Source organism: Fukomys damarensis, unplaced genomic scaffold, assembly GCF_012274545.1.
Source record: "Fukomys damarensis isolate Sample0158 unplaced genomic scaffold, DMR_v1.0_HiC HiC_scaffold_11, whole genome shotgun sequence".
Lineage (NCBI taxonomy): Eukaryota > Metazoa > Chordata > Mammalia > Rodentia > Bathyergidae > Fukomys > Fukomys damarensis.
In genome coordinates this window covers 19840299-19858927 of record NW_022900923.1, presented here as the reverse complement: position 1 = coordinate 19858927, position 18629 = coordinate 19840299, and the positions used below count along the sequence as shown (strand labels likewise).

The 18629-nt window shown below is 41.8% G+C and overlaps 1 protein-coding gene and 1 long non-coding RNA gene across 4 annotated transcripts in view; one reads left to right on the top strand and one right to left on the bottom strand.

Annotated features, from left to right (window-relative positions):
- Positions 1-18629, top strand: part of Astn1 (astrotactin 1) — a 325481-nt gene that overhangs the window by 97112 nt on the left and 209740 nt on the right. For all 3 annotated transcript variants that reach the window (XM_033762107.1, XM_019208353.1, XM_010630211.1), the window contains exon 2: positions 12128-12315. In XM_033762107.1, coding sequence (XP_033617998.1) covers positions 12128-12315 — 188 coding nt within the window. The remainder of the gene's footprint in view (positions 1-12127; positions 12316-18629) is intronic.
- LOC117285569 overlaps positions 14813-18629 on the bottom strand; it is a 37467-nt gene continuing 33650 nt past the window's right edge. The window contains exons 3-4 of the long non-coding RNA XR_004516633.1: positions 15131-15362; positions 14813-15039 (exon numbers count right to left, since the gene is read on the bottom strand). This is a non-coding gene — a long non-coding RNA (uncharacterized LOC117285569). The remainder of the gene's footprint in view (positions 15040-15130; positions 15363-18629) is intronic.

The window sequence follows — 18629 nt, the reverse complement described above, 5'->3', positions numbered from 1 at the left end:
GCCACAGAGACTTTCATTGAGTTGGCCTGCACCTGAGTCAGGCTTGAATGAGAGCCTGTCATTGAAGGAGAGAGGATGGAGGAGGAGAGTTCTTAGACATTTTCTATCTCTTCACTTGAAGATGCGGGAAATTAGCTCCATAGCTTGCAAGAGTCCCCTCTCTGGATCTCTTATCCAATCCTCTAACCTGCCTGTGGGTCAGTAATGCTCACCATTTGCTGCTGAGGACAACTACCATCAAGCAGAGGAAATAGAAATTCTGTTATCTTTCACTTGGTTATGAGTGGAAATTTTGATTCCAGAGCTCATAAAATCACGAAGGTTCTAGATTCTTGAGAAGAAACTTCCTGTGCTTCTGTTGCCTGAGCAATTTTTGAAATTTTAGGTTTCCTGGTTGTAGAGCTTTTGCTCCACATAGTCCTGTGGCCATTGCTCAGTCCTGTTTGGAGACTGAGGAGCGCGAATGAGATAATAGCCAGCAGCTCCAGCGGCGGACACTGAGCTGAATGCAGGAAGCAGTGTGAGCTTTCTTTTCTCCATTGGTCTCTGAACATCCTCACAAAAGAATTTCCTGGCTAAGAATTTTCTCATTTTGTTGTTCACTTAGTTAGCCAGGCCTTTGTAGGTATGGACTTCAGGCAAACTGTCAGTCTTACTGGCTTCTGTGCTGGTTGAATTTGGACTCAGCAGGATACTCTGTATTATATGGCTCTCACTCTGAGATGTGGAATTGAATCACTTTACATCTCCACACCAGATGGCCCCTATGGCGAGGAATGTGGAGACCCAGCCAGCTCAGCCCAAGGGCCATCATTTCTCTGGCCAGTCTCATTGCCGCACTTCTGTTGACTTTGTCTTTTCTCTCTACAGCCTTCTCCTTTGTCTGTGTTTTGTCTGCCCCTCATCTTTCTTCACAGATGGCCAGGACACTAATGTGCTGTCATTATGTTTATGAAACAAGTTGGGGTCTTTAGGGGCTACCGTTCCAGAGACATTAAAGACTTGTGTCACATTTGATACCAGGGTGAAGATTTGCAGGATAATTAGAGATCCCCTATTGTTATTAACCCCTGACTTAAGCAGGTTATTTTCTTACAGAGGTGTTGAAAGTTAATACCACTGTTAATAGTTTCAGTCAGAAGACCATAATGAAACCATGTGGGAAACTGGGCCTATCATCAGTATCTTTCAAACTCTGAAATTAGAGAGTAGAAAAAGGAAAATAAAAGGGAACAAAAGAAGATGGGGTAGTCCTATCTTAGGTCTATCTTTGGTAACCTTAATGATAGTCACTAACTGATAGATAAGCCTCATTTGTTATTCTTAGTTTTAAATGGTCATCACTACCAAAGTTCTGAGTTTAATCTTCGCCTTATAATGGCTGCTGAGATAGTATAGGGTAGAGGTATGGTGAGATTCTTAGTGATGTCCTCTTTTCTTGTAATTATGTCATAAAGGATATAAGGTTATTCATAATGTTACACTTAACAAAACAGGAAAAAGACCAAGGAAAACTAGTAACCCATGGATACCATCCCTCCTCAGGCCTCTAACAGCCTAGACCTCTCCTGGTGGTGCACTTTATTTCTTCTCCAATTGATCCAGTTCTTTCCCAGACCTACTCTGGAGAACCCCCTGAGAAACCATATTAGATTTGGTTTGGATAAAAGGTTCCAAGCCTAACAGCCGGTTTGAAAATCTAAGTGAGGTCTCTCAGCAGTCAGTAATGGCCAACAGAAGGTGTCAACCTCAAACTTGAAGGTCTTCAGGGTCACTTCCTCAGATGCCTTCAATTCGAAGTCAGGAATTGACAAGTTAATGCATCTTCTTACCTTGACCTTGGCAACTGCAGTAGCCTCATTAGTACTCAGCTGGATTTAGTTGGAAGCTGAGACTTGCTAGGACTGAAAAAGGGCCCAAGGTGCCAATAGCTGCCCTAAGCCACTCAGAGCAATTTAGTGAATTAAAGGATCTTTGAGGATTTTCCTAGTTCAAAACTATATTTGAGTTTAAGTTGTCATATTATTCGAAAGAGGTCATCGTGGTTCTGAGCCTTTGTGGGGAAATTTGGATCCTGACATGATGTGTTTCCTGAGAAGCTTAAGTCAACAACTCTCAGCGTGAGGGTATGAATGACAAAAGAGCATGTTCATGGGATGGATGAGGTGGAAGAAGTTTTGCAGCAAAACTGGATCATCCCAAGCTAACCTCACAAAAAGACTACAAGCTCGTAGCCCACAAGCTAACATTAGAAAAATGACTAAGACTAATTTTAAAGTGACTTCATCTCACTTTCTCTCCCTTCTGCCTTTCCCCACCCCAGTGATTCGCTCCTATGTCTCTCTCTGCCCAGTGTCCCATCACTAAGTTCTCTAGTGCACGCAGCAACCCTAAGGGTACCTCCTTAGAACCATCTATCTGTACCAGCATAAAAGAGGGTCTTTTTAATCAGCCAGAGGTCTAATGTAAAGATGGGCCTGGCTCTTACAGGCTCTGATCTCATCCTTTCAAACCTGTTCACCCCATGTGCAGAGAAAAAGGGTGGAGTGTGGATCAGACTTGAGATAAGGTTTGGCATCATTTAGGGCATTGAACTTACTCCCTGTGGTGCTAAAATCATGGGAGATCATAGTTACAAAAGAGTCTTAAAACTCATCTACACAGACCTTCCTTTTAGAGATGAGGAAACTCAAAGCAAGACAACTTACTTAAGGTTACTCTTAACCACATCGAGTCCTCCTGAGCTCCACTTCGATTTTAGTCGCTGCAGAACATAGGATCAGACTCACAGTGAGATTCTGATCCTTTCTGGTTTATCTGCCATTCCCTTGCAGGATTTTCCTGATCATTCTAAATTGTGGCTTAATTTACATTTCTGCTTAATAAAGCACAGACCACTTTTCATTAGCTTTGAACTTCTTAAACTGGCATTCACAACTTCAAGTTGTGACATTCTGCATTTTTAGCTTAGGTCCTCTGCTATTCTTCTGCATATACTCTCTTTTGAAATTTAACTAGATTTCTTATGGCTCTGCAAACAGGCATTAACCTTCTATTCCTGGAATTTCAAACCTTCTAACCTTCTAATCTGGAATTTCCTCATCAGCATTTCTTTTGCCATTTTATTACTTCTCATCCCTGCACTTCCAGCCAAGTTCCACCCTCTCACGCAGCACTTCTTTTACTGTTAGAGTACTTATTCACGGTCTTGTCTTATATTTTCTGCTAGACTGGAAGCTCCTGGAGAGCAGGAGGCATTCAACACAATTTTCTGAACCTGGTGAAAATAGTGTGCTCCAAAAACATTTATTATAGTTACAGGAATTTTGGAGGTGTTGAGGGATATGAAGATTGTGGAGAAGAATGCTAAAAGTCAGGACAGCCTTGCCTTTCTGGGTATCATGGCCCCACAGTGTGACATCGTGGTACCTATTGGTAGTATCTTGAGATGGTGGTGTAAGATCCCTTTGACACTTGTTTTATTCAGTGCATTGTGGAAAAGGTTCTGTGTGAACCTTATGAGCAATGCTCCGGTGCCCTTCAACTAGAGTATTTATCTCACCACTTCTCAGATTTGTTCCTTGAGAGTCTCAGGGCTGGCTTGCTAACCTATTCTTGAGATATTCTGCTGAAATCCAGAATAACATGATTACATTCATCCAAGCCTTGATCTCATCCACATTGGTGAAGAATTGATAAGACATTTAGCATGCCCTGTGTGGATTTTTATGAGTTGACTAGGCCAGATATAGTATAAGTAAATAAGTTCCTAGTTTACAATTGGAGCTCTTCTATGTCAGATCCTGCCAGGGGAAGGAAAAAGGACAACAAAGATGCTGAACATGCTATCATTTTGTAATTATCTTGAAACCAAAAATTGATGAGTGCCTTTGGCAGGCATAGTGCCCTTTCCCTTCACCTTTTGTCCTCTGTGGTGAGCATGGCAAAATCATGATGTCACCATCCACAGGGATCCATAGGGCTGAGGGGCACCCAGACAGGCAACCCACAAGGTGCTCAGAGAGGGCTGACCTGCAAACCCAAGCCAGGGACTCTGCAGTCTTGGCCCACTGCCTCATGGGAGCACTGCCAGTACCCCCACTGCACCAATAGTTTCCTTGCCACCGCCACCCTACCTCAACTCATGCCACCCTGGAGCAGAGCACTTTGCTCCCCATAAAAAGACTTGGGTTTCTCATACATAAGGGTTTTCAGGCTGATGAAAATGTTCCGTCATTAGATAGTGGTGACTGTTCTACAACATGCCAAAGCCCACTGAATCATATACTTCGAGAGGGTGAATTTTATCACGTGTGAATTACATGCCATTTTTTAAAAAGAATAAATAGAACACTAAAACTTTATACAGAAACACTGAAATATTTTAGTGTGATGCTCCTAAAATACCCCAGGACTTTCCACTCAAGTGCTTCCTCTAGCTGTGCATGTTCGGGGCCATGCCAGCTACTGGGCGTGTTGGGGTGGAGGAGATCTCACAGTTTGTCCATCAGGGCCCCTGTTCTATGTCAGACTGAGGTGACCATGGTCCAGGTCCCTCCGTATTTGCATCTAGCATTAAAAAGAGATAACAAGCCTGACCTACTTGATGAGGATCTCCTTGGAAACAGAAATCTGGATTAAGTGACTTAGAAAGTACGAAGTGTTAGATGCTCTTGAATAGTTACAGGAAGGGTTGAGGGCCACCCAGACAGGTAGAATAAACCCTGGGATGGGTGGGAGCCAGTGCACTAGGAGATTGGGTGTGTGTTACTCTGGGTGAATTGACTGCATCATTAGTTGCTCTCATTGAAGCCAAACTACTTATGATTTTTATGTCTGTATTAGGAAGGAGACTGAGTTTGGTTTTTACTGCAGTGGCACAATAGGAACTTTGTGGAGAGGGTGTGCTTCTCAGGAGTCACCTGGTGCTTTGGTGTGAAAGAGGACTAGTTGGAAGGGTAAGTGCCCCTGTGCCCTAGCAGGTTAGTGATTGTAGGGACTGCAGGTAAGAGGTGTGTGGACACTGCTGCTTGAAGCGTGCAGCCTCCCAGATGCACCCAAGGGTTTCTCCTCACCTGCAAGACTGGAAAGCCTCCTTAGGGGAAAGGCAAGCTCAGGAAATGTGTGTCACTATCTCATGAAGAAGGGTCTACGCCTGCGGAAAACCAGGACTGAGGGACAGGAGATCCTTCATCCTGACTCCTGCCCACTGCAGCTTCCTAAATGTTCACACAAGTCCTGTCCTATGCCGTGGACTGCACCCTAACCCATTGGGACGATGGAGTCCTCCAGGCAGTGGTGGAGAGGAGCTAAGTGTGAAGCAGAGCAATGGAGATCACCCTGTATTTGCAATTCCTCTCCCTGTGTTTTACTCTTCTCCCTGGTGCATGCGCCTAGGATTGGGCAGGCAGTCCCACCAGTGGCTCTCAGGGATGGACTGGTGAGCTGTGGCTCAGACAGAACTTTCTCAGTGATTTGCCCAGAGAGGACCAGCTGATCCTCTTCCCTGTCCTCCTTCAATCAGTGCAGGATAATCATTTCCCTCCTTCTCCATGTTGAAAGGAATTGCATTCACCCTTCCCCAGGACTAGCACCAGTGTCATCTTCCTGCGAGAAGACTACTTTCCATCCTTTTTAGATCTCCTACATGGGAAACATCACTCATGCTTGCTGTGCTCTCACAAAACCTCATTACCTACCTGGTGTGACACTTGCCCCTTTCAGACAGGTGGAGACCTTGTGGAAGGCCTCATTTTTATTTAGTACCTTAGTGTCTAGCACAGTGCCTGGGCAGAATAATTGCCCAGTGTGTGTCTATTAAGTCAGTGAATGGGTAAATAAATAAATAACATTATTTGTGCACTTCCACATACAGTGGAAGATAGTTATAAACTCCATAAATATCTAAAATTGCTTTCCTCTTTACGGTTGTGATACTTGATGAAGATACATTCTAAGTGTGTCTATTAAATCTTTTTTATGTCTATGGGTTTTTTTGGTCAAAGGTGATAAATTTTGAAAGAAGAAGCTATGCTTCTTAAAAAATGAAATTTTGTAAAGCAGTGGTTTGTTAACATGTGTTTAGAAAAATACTAGTCCCCTGTTCCGGTAATAGTTGTTAAAGAAAAAGTAGTCTGGGGTCTGAATGAAGTTCAGGAAAGTCTTCTGTTAAGCAGGTTATTTTCTTACAGAGGTGTTGAAAGTTAATACCACTGTTAATAGTTTCAGTCAGAAGACCATAATGAAACCATGTGGGAAACTGGGCCTATCATCAGTATCTTTCAAACTCTGAAATTAGAGAGTAGAAAAAGGAAAATAAAAGGGAACAAAAGAAGATGGGGTAGTCCTATCTTAGGTCTATCTTTGGTAACCTTAATGATAGTCACTAACTGATAGATAAGCCTCATTTGTTATTCTTAGTTTTAAATGGTCATCACTACCAAAGTTCTGAGTTTAATCTTCGCCTTATAATGGCTGCTGAGATAGTATAGGGTAGAGGTATGGTGAGATTCTTAGTGATGTCCTCTTTTCTTGTAATTATGTCATAAAGGATATAAGGTTATTCATAATGTTACACTTAACAAAACAGGAAAAAGACCAAGGAAAACTAGTAACCCATGGATACCATCCCTCCTCAGGCCTCTAACAGCCTAGACCTCTCCTGGTGGTGCACTTTATTTCTTCTCCAATTGATCCAGTTCTTTCCCAGACCTACTCTGGAGAACCCCCTGAGAAACCATATTAGATTTGGTTTGGATAAAAGGTTCCAAGCCTAACAGCCGGTTTGAAAATCTAAGTGAGGTCTCTCAGCAGTCAGTAATGGCCAACAGAAGGTGTCAACCTCAAACTTGAAGGTCTTCAGGGTCACTTCCTCAGATGCCTTCAATTCGAAGTCAGGAATTGACAAGTTAATGCATCTTCTTACCTTGACCTTGGCAACTGCAGTAGCCTCATTAGTACTCAGCTGGATTTAGTTGGAAGCTGAGACTTGCTAGGACTGAAAAAGGGCCCAAGGTGCCAATAGCTGCCCTAAGCCACTCAGAGCAATTTAGTGAATTAAAGGATCTTTGAGGATTTTCCTAGTTCAAAACTATATTTGAGTTTAAGTTGTCATATTATTCGAAAGAGGTCATCGTGGTTCTGAGCCTTTGTGGGGAAATTTGGATCCTGACATGATGTGTTTCCTGAGAAGCTTAAGTCAACAACTCTCAGCGTGAGGGTATGAATGACAAAAGAGCATGTTCATGGGATGGATGAGGTGGAAGAAGTTTTGCAGCAAAACTGGATCATCCCAAGCTAACCTCACAAAAAGACTACAAGCTCGTAGCCCACAAGCTAACATTAGAAAAATGACTAAGACTAATTTTAAAGTGACTTCATCTCACTTTCTCTCCCTTCTGCCTTTCCCCACCCCAGTGATTCGCTCCTATGTCTCTCTCTGCCCAGTGTCCCATCACTAAGTTCTCTAGTGCACGCAGCAACCCTAAGGGTACCTCCTTAGAACCATCTATCTGTACCAGCATAAAAGAGGGTCTTTTTAATCAGCCAGAGGTCTAATGTAAAGATGGGCCTGGCTCTTACAGGCTCTGATCTCATCCTTTCAAACCTGTTCACCCCATGTGCAGAGAAAAAGGGTGGAGTGTGGATCAGACTTGAGATAAGGTTTGGCATCATTTAGGGCATTGAACTTACTCCCTGTGGTGCTAAAATCATGGGAGATCATAGTTACAAAAGAGTCTTAAAACTCATCTACACAGACCTTCCTTTTAGAGATGAGGAAACTCAAAGCAAGACAACTTACTTAAGGTTACTCTTAACCACATCGAGTCCTCCTGAGCTCCACTTCGATTTTAGTCGCTGCAGAACATAGGATCAGACTCACAGTGAGATTCTGATCCTTTCTGGTTTATCTGCCATTCCCTTGCAGGATTTTCCTGATCATTCTAAATTGTGGCTTAATTTACATTTCTGCTTAATAAAGCACAGACCACTTTTCATTAGCTTTGAACTTCTTAAACTGGCATTCACAACTTCAAGTTGTGACATTCTGCATTTTTAGCTTAGGTCCTCTGCTATTCTTCTGCATATACTCTCTTTTGAAATTTAACTAGATTTCTTATGGCTCTGCAAACAGGCATTAACCTTCTATTCCTGGAATTTCAAACCTTCTAACCTTCTAATCTGGAATTTCCTCATCAGCATTTCTTTTGCCATTTTATTACTTCTCATCCCTGCACTTCCAGCCAAGTTCCACCCTCTCACGCAGCACTTCTTTTACTGTTAGAGTACTTATTCACGGTCTTGTCTTATATTTTCTGCTAGACTGGAAGCTCCTGGAGAGCAGGAGGCATTCAACACAATTTTCTGAACCTGGTGAAAATAGTGTGCTCCAAAAACATTTATTATAGTTACAGGAATTTTGGAGGTGTTGAGGGATATGAAGATTGTGGAGAAGAATGCTAAAAGTCAGGACAGCCTTGCCTTTCTGGGTATCATGGCCCCACAGTGTGACATCGTGGTACCTATTGGTAGTATCTTGAGATGGTGGTGTAAGATCCCTTTGACACTTGTTTTATTCAGTGCATTGTGGAAAAGGTTCTGTGTGAACCTTATGAGCAATGCTCCGGTGCCCTTCAACTAGAGTATTTATCTCACCACTTCTCAGATTTGTTCCTTGAGAGTCTCAGGGCTGGCTTGCTAACCTATTCTTGAGATATTCTGCTGAAATCCAGAATAACATGATTACATTCATCCAAGCCTTGATCTCATCCACATTGGTGAAGAATTGATAAGACATTTAGCATGCCCTGTGTGGATTTTTATGAGTTGACTAGGCCAGATATAGTATAAGTAAATAAGTTCCTAGTTTACAATTGGAGCTCTTCTATGTCAGATCCTGCCAGGGGAAGGAAAAAGGACAACAAAGATGCTGAACATGCTATCATTTTGTAATTATCTTGAAACCAAAAATTGATGAGTGCCTTTGGCAGGCATAGTGCCCTTTCCCTTCACCTTTTGTCCTCTGTGGTGAGCATGGCAAAATCATGATGTCACCATCCACAGGGATCCATAGGGCTGAGGGGCACCCAGACAGGCAACCCACAAGGTGCTCAGAGAGGGCTGACCTGCAAACCCAAGCCAGGGACTCTGCAGTCTTGGCCCACTGCCTCATGGGAGCACTGCCAGTACCCCCACTGCACCAATAGTTTCCTTGCCACCGCCACCCTACCTCAACTCATGCCACCCTGGAGCAGAGCACTTTGCTCCCCATAAAAAGACTTGGGTTTCTCATACATAAGGGTTTTCAGGCTGATGAAAATGTTCCGTCATTAGATAGTGGTGACTGTTCTACAACATGCCAAAGCCCACTGAATCATATACTTCGAGAGGGTGAATTTTATCACGTGTGAATTACATGCCATTTTTTAAAAAGAATAAATAGAACACTAAAACTTTATACAGAAACACTGAAATATTTTAGTGTGATGCTCCTAAAATACCCCAGGACTTTCCACTCAAGTGCTTCCTCTAGCTGTGCATGTTCGGGGCCATGCCAGCTACTGGGCGTGTTGGGGTGGAGGAGATCTCACAGTTTGTCCATCAGGGCCCCTGTTCTATGTCAGACTGAGGTGACCATGGTCCAGGTCCCTCCGTATTTGCATCTAGCATTAAAAAGAGATAACAAGCCTGACCTACTTGATGAGGATCTCCTTGGAAACAGAAATCTGGATTAAGTGACTTAGAAAGTACGAAGTGTTAGATGCTCTTGAATAGTTACAGGAAGGGTTGAGGGCCACCCAGACAGGTAGAATAAACCCTGGGATGGGTGGGAGCCAGTGCACTAGGAGATTGGGTGTGTGTTACTCTGGGTGAATTGACTGCATCATTAGTTGCTCTCATTGAAGCCAAACTACTTATGATTTTTATGTCTGTATTAGGAAGGAGACTGAGTTTGGTTTTTACTGCAGTGGCACAATAGGAACTTTGTGGAGAGGGTGTGCTTCTCAGGAGTCACCTGGTGCTTTGGTGTGAAAGAGGACTAGTTGGAAGGGTAAGTGCCCCTGTGCCCTAGCAGGTTAGTGATTGTAGGGACTGCAGGTAAGAGGTGTGTGGACACTGCTGCTTGAAGCGTGCAGCCTCCCAGATGCACCCAAGGGTTTCTCCTCACCTGCAAGACTGGAAAGCCTCCTTAGGGGAAAGGCAAGCTCAGGAAATGTGTGTCACTATCTCATGAAGAAGGGTCTACGCCTGCGGAAAACCAGGACTGAGGGACAGGAGATCCTTCATCCTGACTCCTGCCCACTGCAGCTTCCTAAATGTTCACACAAGTCCTGTCCTATGCCGTGGACTGCACCCTAACCCATTGGGACGATGGAGTCCTCCAGGCAGTGGTGGAGAGGAGCTAAGTGTGAAGCAGAGCAATGGAGATCACCCTGTATTTGCAATTCCTCTCCCTGTGTTTTACTCTTCTCCCTGGTGCATGCGCCTAGGATTGGGCAGGCAGTCCCACCAGTGGCTCTCAGGGATGGACTGGTGAGCTGTGGCTCAGACAGAACTTTCTCAGTGATTTGCCCAGAGAGGACCAGCTGATCCTCTTCCCTGTCCTCCTTCAATCAGTGCAGGATAATCATTTCCCTCCTTCTCCATGTTGAAAGGAATTGCATTCACCCTTCCCCAGGACTAGCACCAGTGTCATCTTCCTGCGAGAAGACTACTTTCCATCCTTTTTAGATCTCCTACATGGGAAACATCACTCATGCTTGCTGTGCTCTCACAAAACCTCATTACCTACCTGGTGTGACACTTGCCCCTTTCAGACAGGTGGAGACCTTGTGGAAGGCCTCATTTTTATTTAGTACCTTAGTGTCTAGCACAGTGCCTGGGCAGAATAATTGCCCAGTGTGTGTCTATTAAGTCAGTGAATGGGTAAATAAATAAATAACATTATTTGTGCACTTCCACATACAGTGGAAGATAGTTATAAACTCCATAAATATCTAAAATTGCTTTCCTCTTTACGGTTGTGATACTTGATGAAGATACATTCTAAGTGTGTCTATTAAATCTTTTTTATGTCTATGGGTTTTTTTGGTCAAAGGTGATAAATTTTGAAAGAAGAAGCTATGCTTCTTAAAAAATGAAATTTTGTAAAGCAGTGGTTTGTTAACATGTGTTTAGAAAAATACTAGTCCCCTGTTCCGGTAATAGTTGTTAAAGAAAAAGTAGTCTGGGGTCTGAATGAAGTTCAGGAAAGTCTTCTGTAATCAGGTCTCTTTACTGCGGGATGTCTCAAAGCTGTGCTATTGCCTGGGAATATAAGAGAGTGATCTGTACACAGCGTGTTTCTACAATACCCCTTTAGTTCTAACAATAGTGTGGAGAGCAGAGTGGGTCTTTGGAATTTTGTTACTGATGGTGGTCCAGTGCTTTGATTTAGATTTTTGAGAGGCAAATGAGTGTTTCTATCACTGACAAGGGCTCAATTTCACCACCATCTTCATGCACATCACCTGTGCTCTACAAAGATGAGAAGAAAAGTTTAAGGGAATTAAAGCGTTACTTGTCATAACAAATTATCAGACATCTTTAGTGGACTGTGCAGCAAATGACTGTGGTTTTAGAAATAGCCTGCCAGCCTGGATAGCTCTGCAGTAGCCTCTCAGGACTATTCCATAAATGCAATTTCTCTGCACAGTAGTTACCAACTCTCTCCTTGGTAGCTGCACTGGTGTGTCTAGGAGTAATTGCTGGGAGCTCACACTTTTAAATTTACAAGAGCCAAACAACCTTGTATTTACCTCAGGGGGTTATCAGGTATTCAAACTGTGCCACGTAAAGATGCTATCGATCATAGTACTAGGGGAAGAACTTGAATTTTCACCTTGGTATTTTTCTCAGTGGGTGAGAGCCTGACTCACTAGGTTGATGGTGTAAAGAGTTTTTGGGAGGATAGTTTTCTTCTTCTTGAGGTCTCCTTCCCTCCTTGAAGTTTGACATAGTAAGTCTGACAGAGTTGGAATTTTCCACTGCCTTCAGATAGAATGGGTTACTTGGTACCAGTGGATAGAAAGACGAAAACCTGGTCCAGTCCAAGTTCTCACCTGTGCCTTTGGCATTTATCCTCTAGAGATCTCAGGGAACACGGAGGATATCCCTCTAGTACGTTGGAGGCAGCAGTGGCTGGAGAATGGCACTTTACTTTTTCACATCCATCACCAAGATGGTGCTCCGAGTCTCCCTGGACAAGACCCAACCGAAGAACCCCAGCACGAGTCAGCAGAAGAGGAGCTCAGGATCCTCCACATCTCAGTCATGGTAAGGGCAGCGTGGCTGTAGACTTCAAGCCACAGGTGGCTTGTGCTACTTTGACATGAGTGTTGGCAACATAGATGTGTGAGTCAGATTTTCACTTTTTACAACACAATGCTTGAAGTGGAATACTTACGAAGAAAAGAGGTTTTGTTATCACCTATTTCTGGAAGATCAAGCACATGGTATCTGTATCAGCTCAGTTCTGGTGAAGACCCTTTCCACTTTTCACACCATGGCAGATAACAGTGATGAGAGTGCACGAGAAGAAAGAAATCGCGTTATCAAAAAGGGAGGCAGAGAGATTGGCCCTCGGGTCCCTTCCCAGGTCATGTCCCTTACTGATCTAACCCCCACTTCTTAAGAGATCTACACGACCTTCTAATATTGCTACCCTGGGAACCAAGCTTTCAATGCATAACCTTTGGAGGATAAACAATATCCAAACTATAGCAATAATTCTATAAGATCCAATCCCATAATCATGACTGATCATGGTAATAGATAAACTTCCTATTAGTGGGAAATGTGTCTACTGTGTTGTAAGTCACTGCTCTCCTCCAACTTTTGTCTCTAGGGGCTTGCCCAGTTATGAGGTAGCTTTTACAAACAAGAGATAATGTGAGACTGGGCAATGGATTTTATTGGCATTTAATAATTTACAGAATATAGTAGTTTCTCCTTCCCAAGGAGGGTTGGCTGCTACCAAGCCCTCCTTCCTTTTCTCCCAATCAGGAGAAAACTGCCTACTGGCTGTCTTTCCTCTTATAATAAATGTTTTATCAATAGATAATTTTTTCTTCCCCTAGCCTAGCTTAGAATCTTTACCATCTCCATCCTTTTTATATAGAAAGGTAAAACTTTAAGAAAATTGGAATATTCACTCTGAAACTCTAGAAATTTGTGTTGTAGAATCTCACTAGAAAGTAAATGACACAATGGTAAGGGGAAAGCCTTGTTTAGTGTTGTTTTGTTTACTGATGAGCTCCCAGCACCTAGAAGAGTTCATATAGATAGTGCTTAATCAGTATTTGTGGGATAAATGAGCAAGTTTTCTAGTGGAGACAGAATGTGAGTTTCATTTCACATTTTATGTATTCATGTTATGCTGGTTAACCAAACATTATCCATTCATAGAGGTGCTGACAGCAAGATGAGGCTTGAATGATGGCCCATCCTCTCTCATTTGAATGGAAGGATGTGGGCTATTTTGCTGTTAAAAAATAACACAGAACAAGCCTAGGTCTGGTCTAAATTTAGCTCTTGTTTTGTTAGTGTCACTACTTGTTTTGTTTTGTGTATCAATCGGAAGAAAAGTGAAAAATGGAAAAATATGAGTACATTTAAATATGTAAAAATTTGCATTCTCCCAAAATTTAGGATGGAAAATCTCCCTATGAAAATCTCTCATAAAATCTCAGAATGTGATTAAAAAGCCTTTGCTTTAATCTGTGACCCCTGAATAACTGATTTGGTGGTTTATCTATAGGTACTTTGTTTGCCTGGTGCAAAGGAGTCTTTGACTAGGGAAGAGTAAACCTCAATGTCAAAGTTTAGCAGATTACATTACCTCAGTTTACAAATTATTGGGAGGTTTATAAATGGGAGATAGCGTACTTACAAACCTTTAATCAAAGGGTAATTAATGTTCCCTCTCTCAGGGAGGGTGATCTTCAGTGTGCCTCGCAGTTTCTAATGAGTGGTGAGATCAGGCAGGTGAGTTAGACCAACCCAGAGACTAGATTGTCTTCCTGTTTACAATATGAGCTGATTGAAAACAAAGGTAAGTTGGTAGATTTTCCACCAACCACCAGTCTCTCTCCATTAATGTGGGAAACAGTTGTTAGCTATGAGTGTGTGATTTGGTCTGGGTTTTTTTTTCTTTTCTGGTATAAAATCATTTCAAAGAACCAGTCTTTGTTACACCACCACGAACAACAACAACACCACAACAAAAGCCTGTTTAGGGTAAAGAAATGTGTATAGAGATTTCCAAGGATGAATATTGGGTGTGATTGTGTTTGAAACAAAGACTTTGAATACTGGCTCTTAAGATAGGGACATGTTTAGGGTGAAGTTTTCATAACATAAAGAACTGTAGAAAGATAAAACTTGCCCTAGTTGGTCCACCATATCCCCAGTGCAGCAAGGACCCTACTATCCATCCTTAGAATGAGGTGCTCCCGTTAAATTCTCCAGAGGGTGTGTGTGTGTGTAAACAAGAGCGTATGCATACATGTTTTTGAGGATGGGTGACTTTAAAGATAGAAATGTGGATGCCAAAGGATTTTAGAAAGTGGACTGTGCCCTTAAAATATATCAAATTCTATGAGAAACCCTGCATTACTAATGCTTCTTTATGAGATCCCTTGGGCAGGGATTAATGGACAGTGGATACAGAAATGGAGAGAGAACAAGAGTCAGCCTTAAACCTATCTTGGAGATATTTCCTTTATTTACTATCAGTCACCCATGGCAGGCCACCAGTGACATTGTGTTGTCCAAACAAAAGAGAAAAAAAAATTATCTTTCATCTTTATTCTAGTTTTTTTCTATCTGGTTTTCAACCAGCCTGGAGGAAGCAGAGGCTAAAATGGCCTGGTCAAAGGGTGCAGCTTTGTTGTCTCTCGTGTGATCTCTTGGCCATGGACAGGCCGTATTTCCAGGATGCCCTTTGACTTCTGTGAAAGAACAGGAATCCCAGGCTGAGCTGAATATTTGTCTTCCCGCCTATCCTTGTCAAAAATAGTTTGGTTAGTGGAGAGAACCGTAGCCTGCCTAGCCATTCCCCTCTCCTCCATTTCCATTCCACGCCACACACCTTGCCTGCTACCTCTCCAGTTCTTAGGATTCTCTTCTAGAAACAGTTTCAAAGTCTGAAGTTGAGCATCTGCCCTTGGCTTAGAAATCAAGCCTGAGGGTATCCTGTTTGAAGATGTCGTTCCTAGAGTCTCTGATGGTTTCTTCTTAAGAGACTCAGGGATTGGTAGACTTTATTTGATTCATTTTATACCACATCCTTTGGAGGTAAAGTAGGAAGCTGTTTGAGGCATCTGAAATGACAGCATTATAGATGTCAGCAGATAGTAAAATCCTTTGACTAGTAACAGTGTTGGGCAGTAAAATACATGTGAGTGAAATTGTATCACCTAAACCTTTTTAGTTATGAAATAACAGTGGGACTATTTTTCATTAACTCTAATGACTAATATTGATGCAGTTTTCAGATTAGAATCAAAAGAACATAATTTGGAAGAGAAAAAAGTTAAGGTTATTAGCAGAACATGAATATATTCAACCTTTTCTTGCTTGCTAAAAAAAGTACATATAAAAGCTTAACGGGTGGTGCGATTTCCAATGTACAGGGGGAATTAATGGTTCTGTGAAAATGTTAAAGTGTACATTTCTCTCATTTTGTATTTAAACTTTTCTCATTTATATTGCCTTAATGAAAGCGCCACAGTTCATTTTCATATTTTGTATCTACAATGTTTTTTTAAACATAGACTATGAGTAATGATAGAAGGAAAAATAAAGGTAAACCTTTTTGTGTCCTTATGGCATAATATGAATGAGAATTTACAAGTTTTTTTCTTATACTGTGCCCAATATAAATCTGTCATCAGCAAAATTGTGAGCTTGCAGAAAACCAATATCCTAGCTAGGAGGTTGGCAATCTAAAACTTTGAAAAAGCTTTGCTTTTTAAAATTTTTCAATCACATCCTAAAATTTCTGAATTATTTTTTCCAAAGAGGTACCATTTCTTCCTTGCATAGAATAATTGGATTTCCCTTCTGAAATCTTAACATTATTGCTGTGAGGGTCAAATGATGTATTTTAACCTCCTGCATGATTTAAACTTGGCTTGAGAGATTTATTTCAAATTCACCAAGATAATTGACATTTAGAACCATGAAAGTACACAGAGATACTCTTTTTAAAATTCTTAAACAGATGAAAATAGATTTGACAAATGAGAACTGAGTGTGTGCTTAAACCAAAAGTCAAGAATTTCTCCAGTGATAACTCAAGTTGTTTACTCCCTGAAAGGCTAAATTTTAACACACTTTTACAACAAATATTCAGACAAGATAGATTTAACTATTCATATTGTACTTTTACTAATTTGTTGTATGCTGTACATTTTTCTTCTACAGTAGGCAAAAGAATTTAATGGTGCATAAAAGAATGTATTGTCTATTTCATCTCTGTAATTAAGGATAACAGTATCAATAGATTTTCTGTATGCAAATAGGTTGGTTAAATTATTTTTCTCAGTCAGTAGACCTTCAAAGGTGCTTCAGTTTTCTCTCTGTCTGTCTGTCTGTCTACCTATCTATCTATCTATGATCATCATTATCTATCAATCCATCAATCTATTTACCTATTTTTTGTTGTTGTTGTTGCAGTAACTCCCACTGGTAGAGAACGTCTTTGTAGTTTAGCCTTCATACACACAATTCACAATCTTTGGGGGAAATATCTTTGAGCATCTGTGTCCTCAGAAACATTTGTGAGCAAATCCCATCAGGCAATCCTGGGTGCTGCTCAGAATCATCAGCCCAGCTAGATAAGGCCCACTGGCCAGCACCTGTAGGCTTTTATGGCTTTGCTTATGCCATTAGAGCCCTTTGCCCAGACTCTGCTTCTGCAACTCTAGGTAGCTCTATGTACAGAATTGTCTCAAGAGAGACAAAAAGTAGGGAACAAATTTTGGGCACAAAAGAGGCTGCAGGTGCTTTTATAGTGTCCCAGTATCCAGCAAATAGGATAGGCAACGTAGGGAGCTCCATGCTGGAGGAGTAACATTTGGGACTCAGGGAGTACAAAGCCCACAAAACACACCAGTGAGAGCCTCTAGGGCCATGTTTTCAGGACTGAGTAACAACATTGTGCCAAAGTCCCCATCCTTGCTTTACTGTCACATTTAAGTTCAGTCCAGCTGCCTGAGTATCACATTACTTTGCCTGGAGCTGTGCTTTATTTCCCTCCTACAGCACAGTCCCTTCCAGGGTGGAGAAGAGCATTTTTAAGCATGGCAATCCTTGCATGTCATCGGGCCCATCAGACATTTATTAAGTGTTCAGGCGCATGAGACAGAGAGGACTGGATGCTTTTGCTGTCAGCACATTTTGTCTTCAGTAAATCTGTTACAAAAATTCATTAGCAAATTCATTAATCAGGGTCACTTCTGCAGGTTTATGGTCAGCTGTTATTATTTGTTTCATCTAACTTAGGAAGCTCTAATTTATCAGGACCAATCTTACTGATTTTTTCAAGAAACAAATAGAAACATTTAGTCATAAACAAAACAAATAAATATGAAATAAACCAATAAGTCACAAAGGACAAAAGGAAGCTCTTTCTTGATTCATTTGAGGAAGACTTTTCTAGCCATTCAAGCTATTATCACGGAACTGCACTGATCTACTGGTCAGACTGGCCACCTGCTGCCACCATCATTGGGTAGCTTGCCTTTCATTGGGAACATGATGAGTAGTTCCTGAAATAATCAGCAAGATCCTTAAAATAAAACTATGTTGTTCTGTTTGTCTGAAAGGCTGGTGTGGAAAAACCTTGAGATCCAGAGTCCATTTCAGGACTATTCCCAGAGCCAAGTGGGACGTGGTTTGCAAATCTCCCACTGTTGTGCCCAAGTTGCAAAGTCCCCAAAGACCAGCAAGGAGTCAGGTCTGATGCAAATGCAAGAGGAATTTATTGCAAGCTCAAGCCTGGACCCTCAGGTGTCACTGTCACAGCGGCTTCAGACTGAGAGCCCAGATGCTACCAGGTCCAATTTTTTTGACAAGTAGGCTATTGGTCTTCGCCAAGGGCCGAGATATTGAGTTAACACTCCTTTGGCAATCCCTTGACTCTCATCCACATATAGATGGAAGGGTTTAGTTATATCTGGTAGACCCAAGGCTGGTGCTCTTAATAGTGCATCCTTGATATTCTCAAATGATTTTTGTAAAGTCTCTGTCCATTGGAAAGTTTGCTGGTCATTGCTTATTGCATATAAGGGTTTGGCTAGCTCCGCAAACCCAAGAATCCAGAGGTGACAGAATCTAGCTGTCCCTAGGAATTCTCTCACTTTGTGAGGAGAGTTTGGAGGGGAGATTTTGAGCACTGTCTCTTTTCAGGCTTCTGATAGCCATCTTTGTCCTTTTTTTAATTTATAGCCCAAATAGCTTACCTCTGGTTGACATATTTGAGCTTTCTTGGCTGATACTCGATATCCAAGATCTCCAAGGGTTTTTAATAACTTTTTGGTCCCTTCCAAGAAATCTTCTTTTGATTCTGTTGCAATAAGAAGATC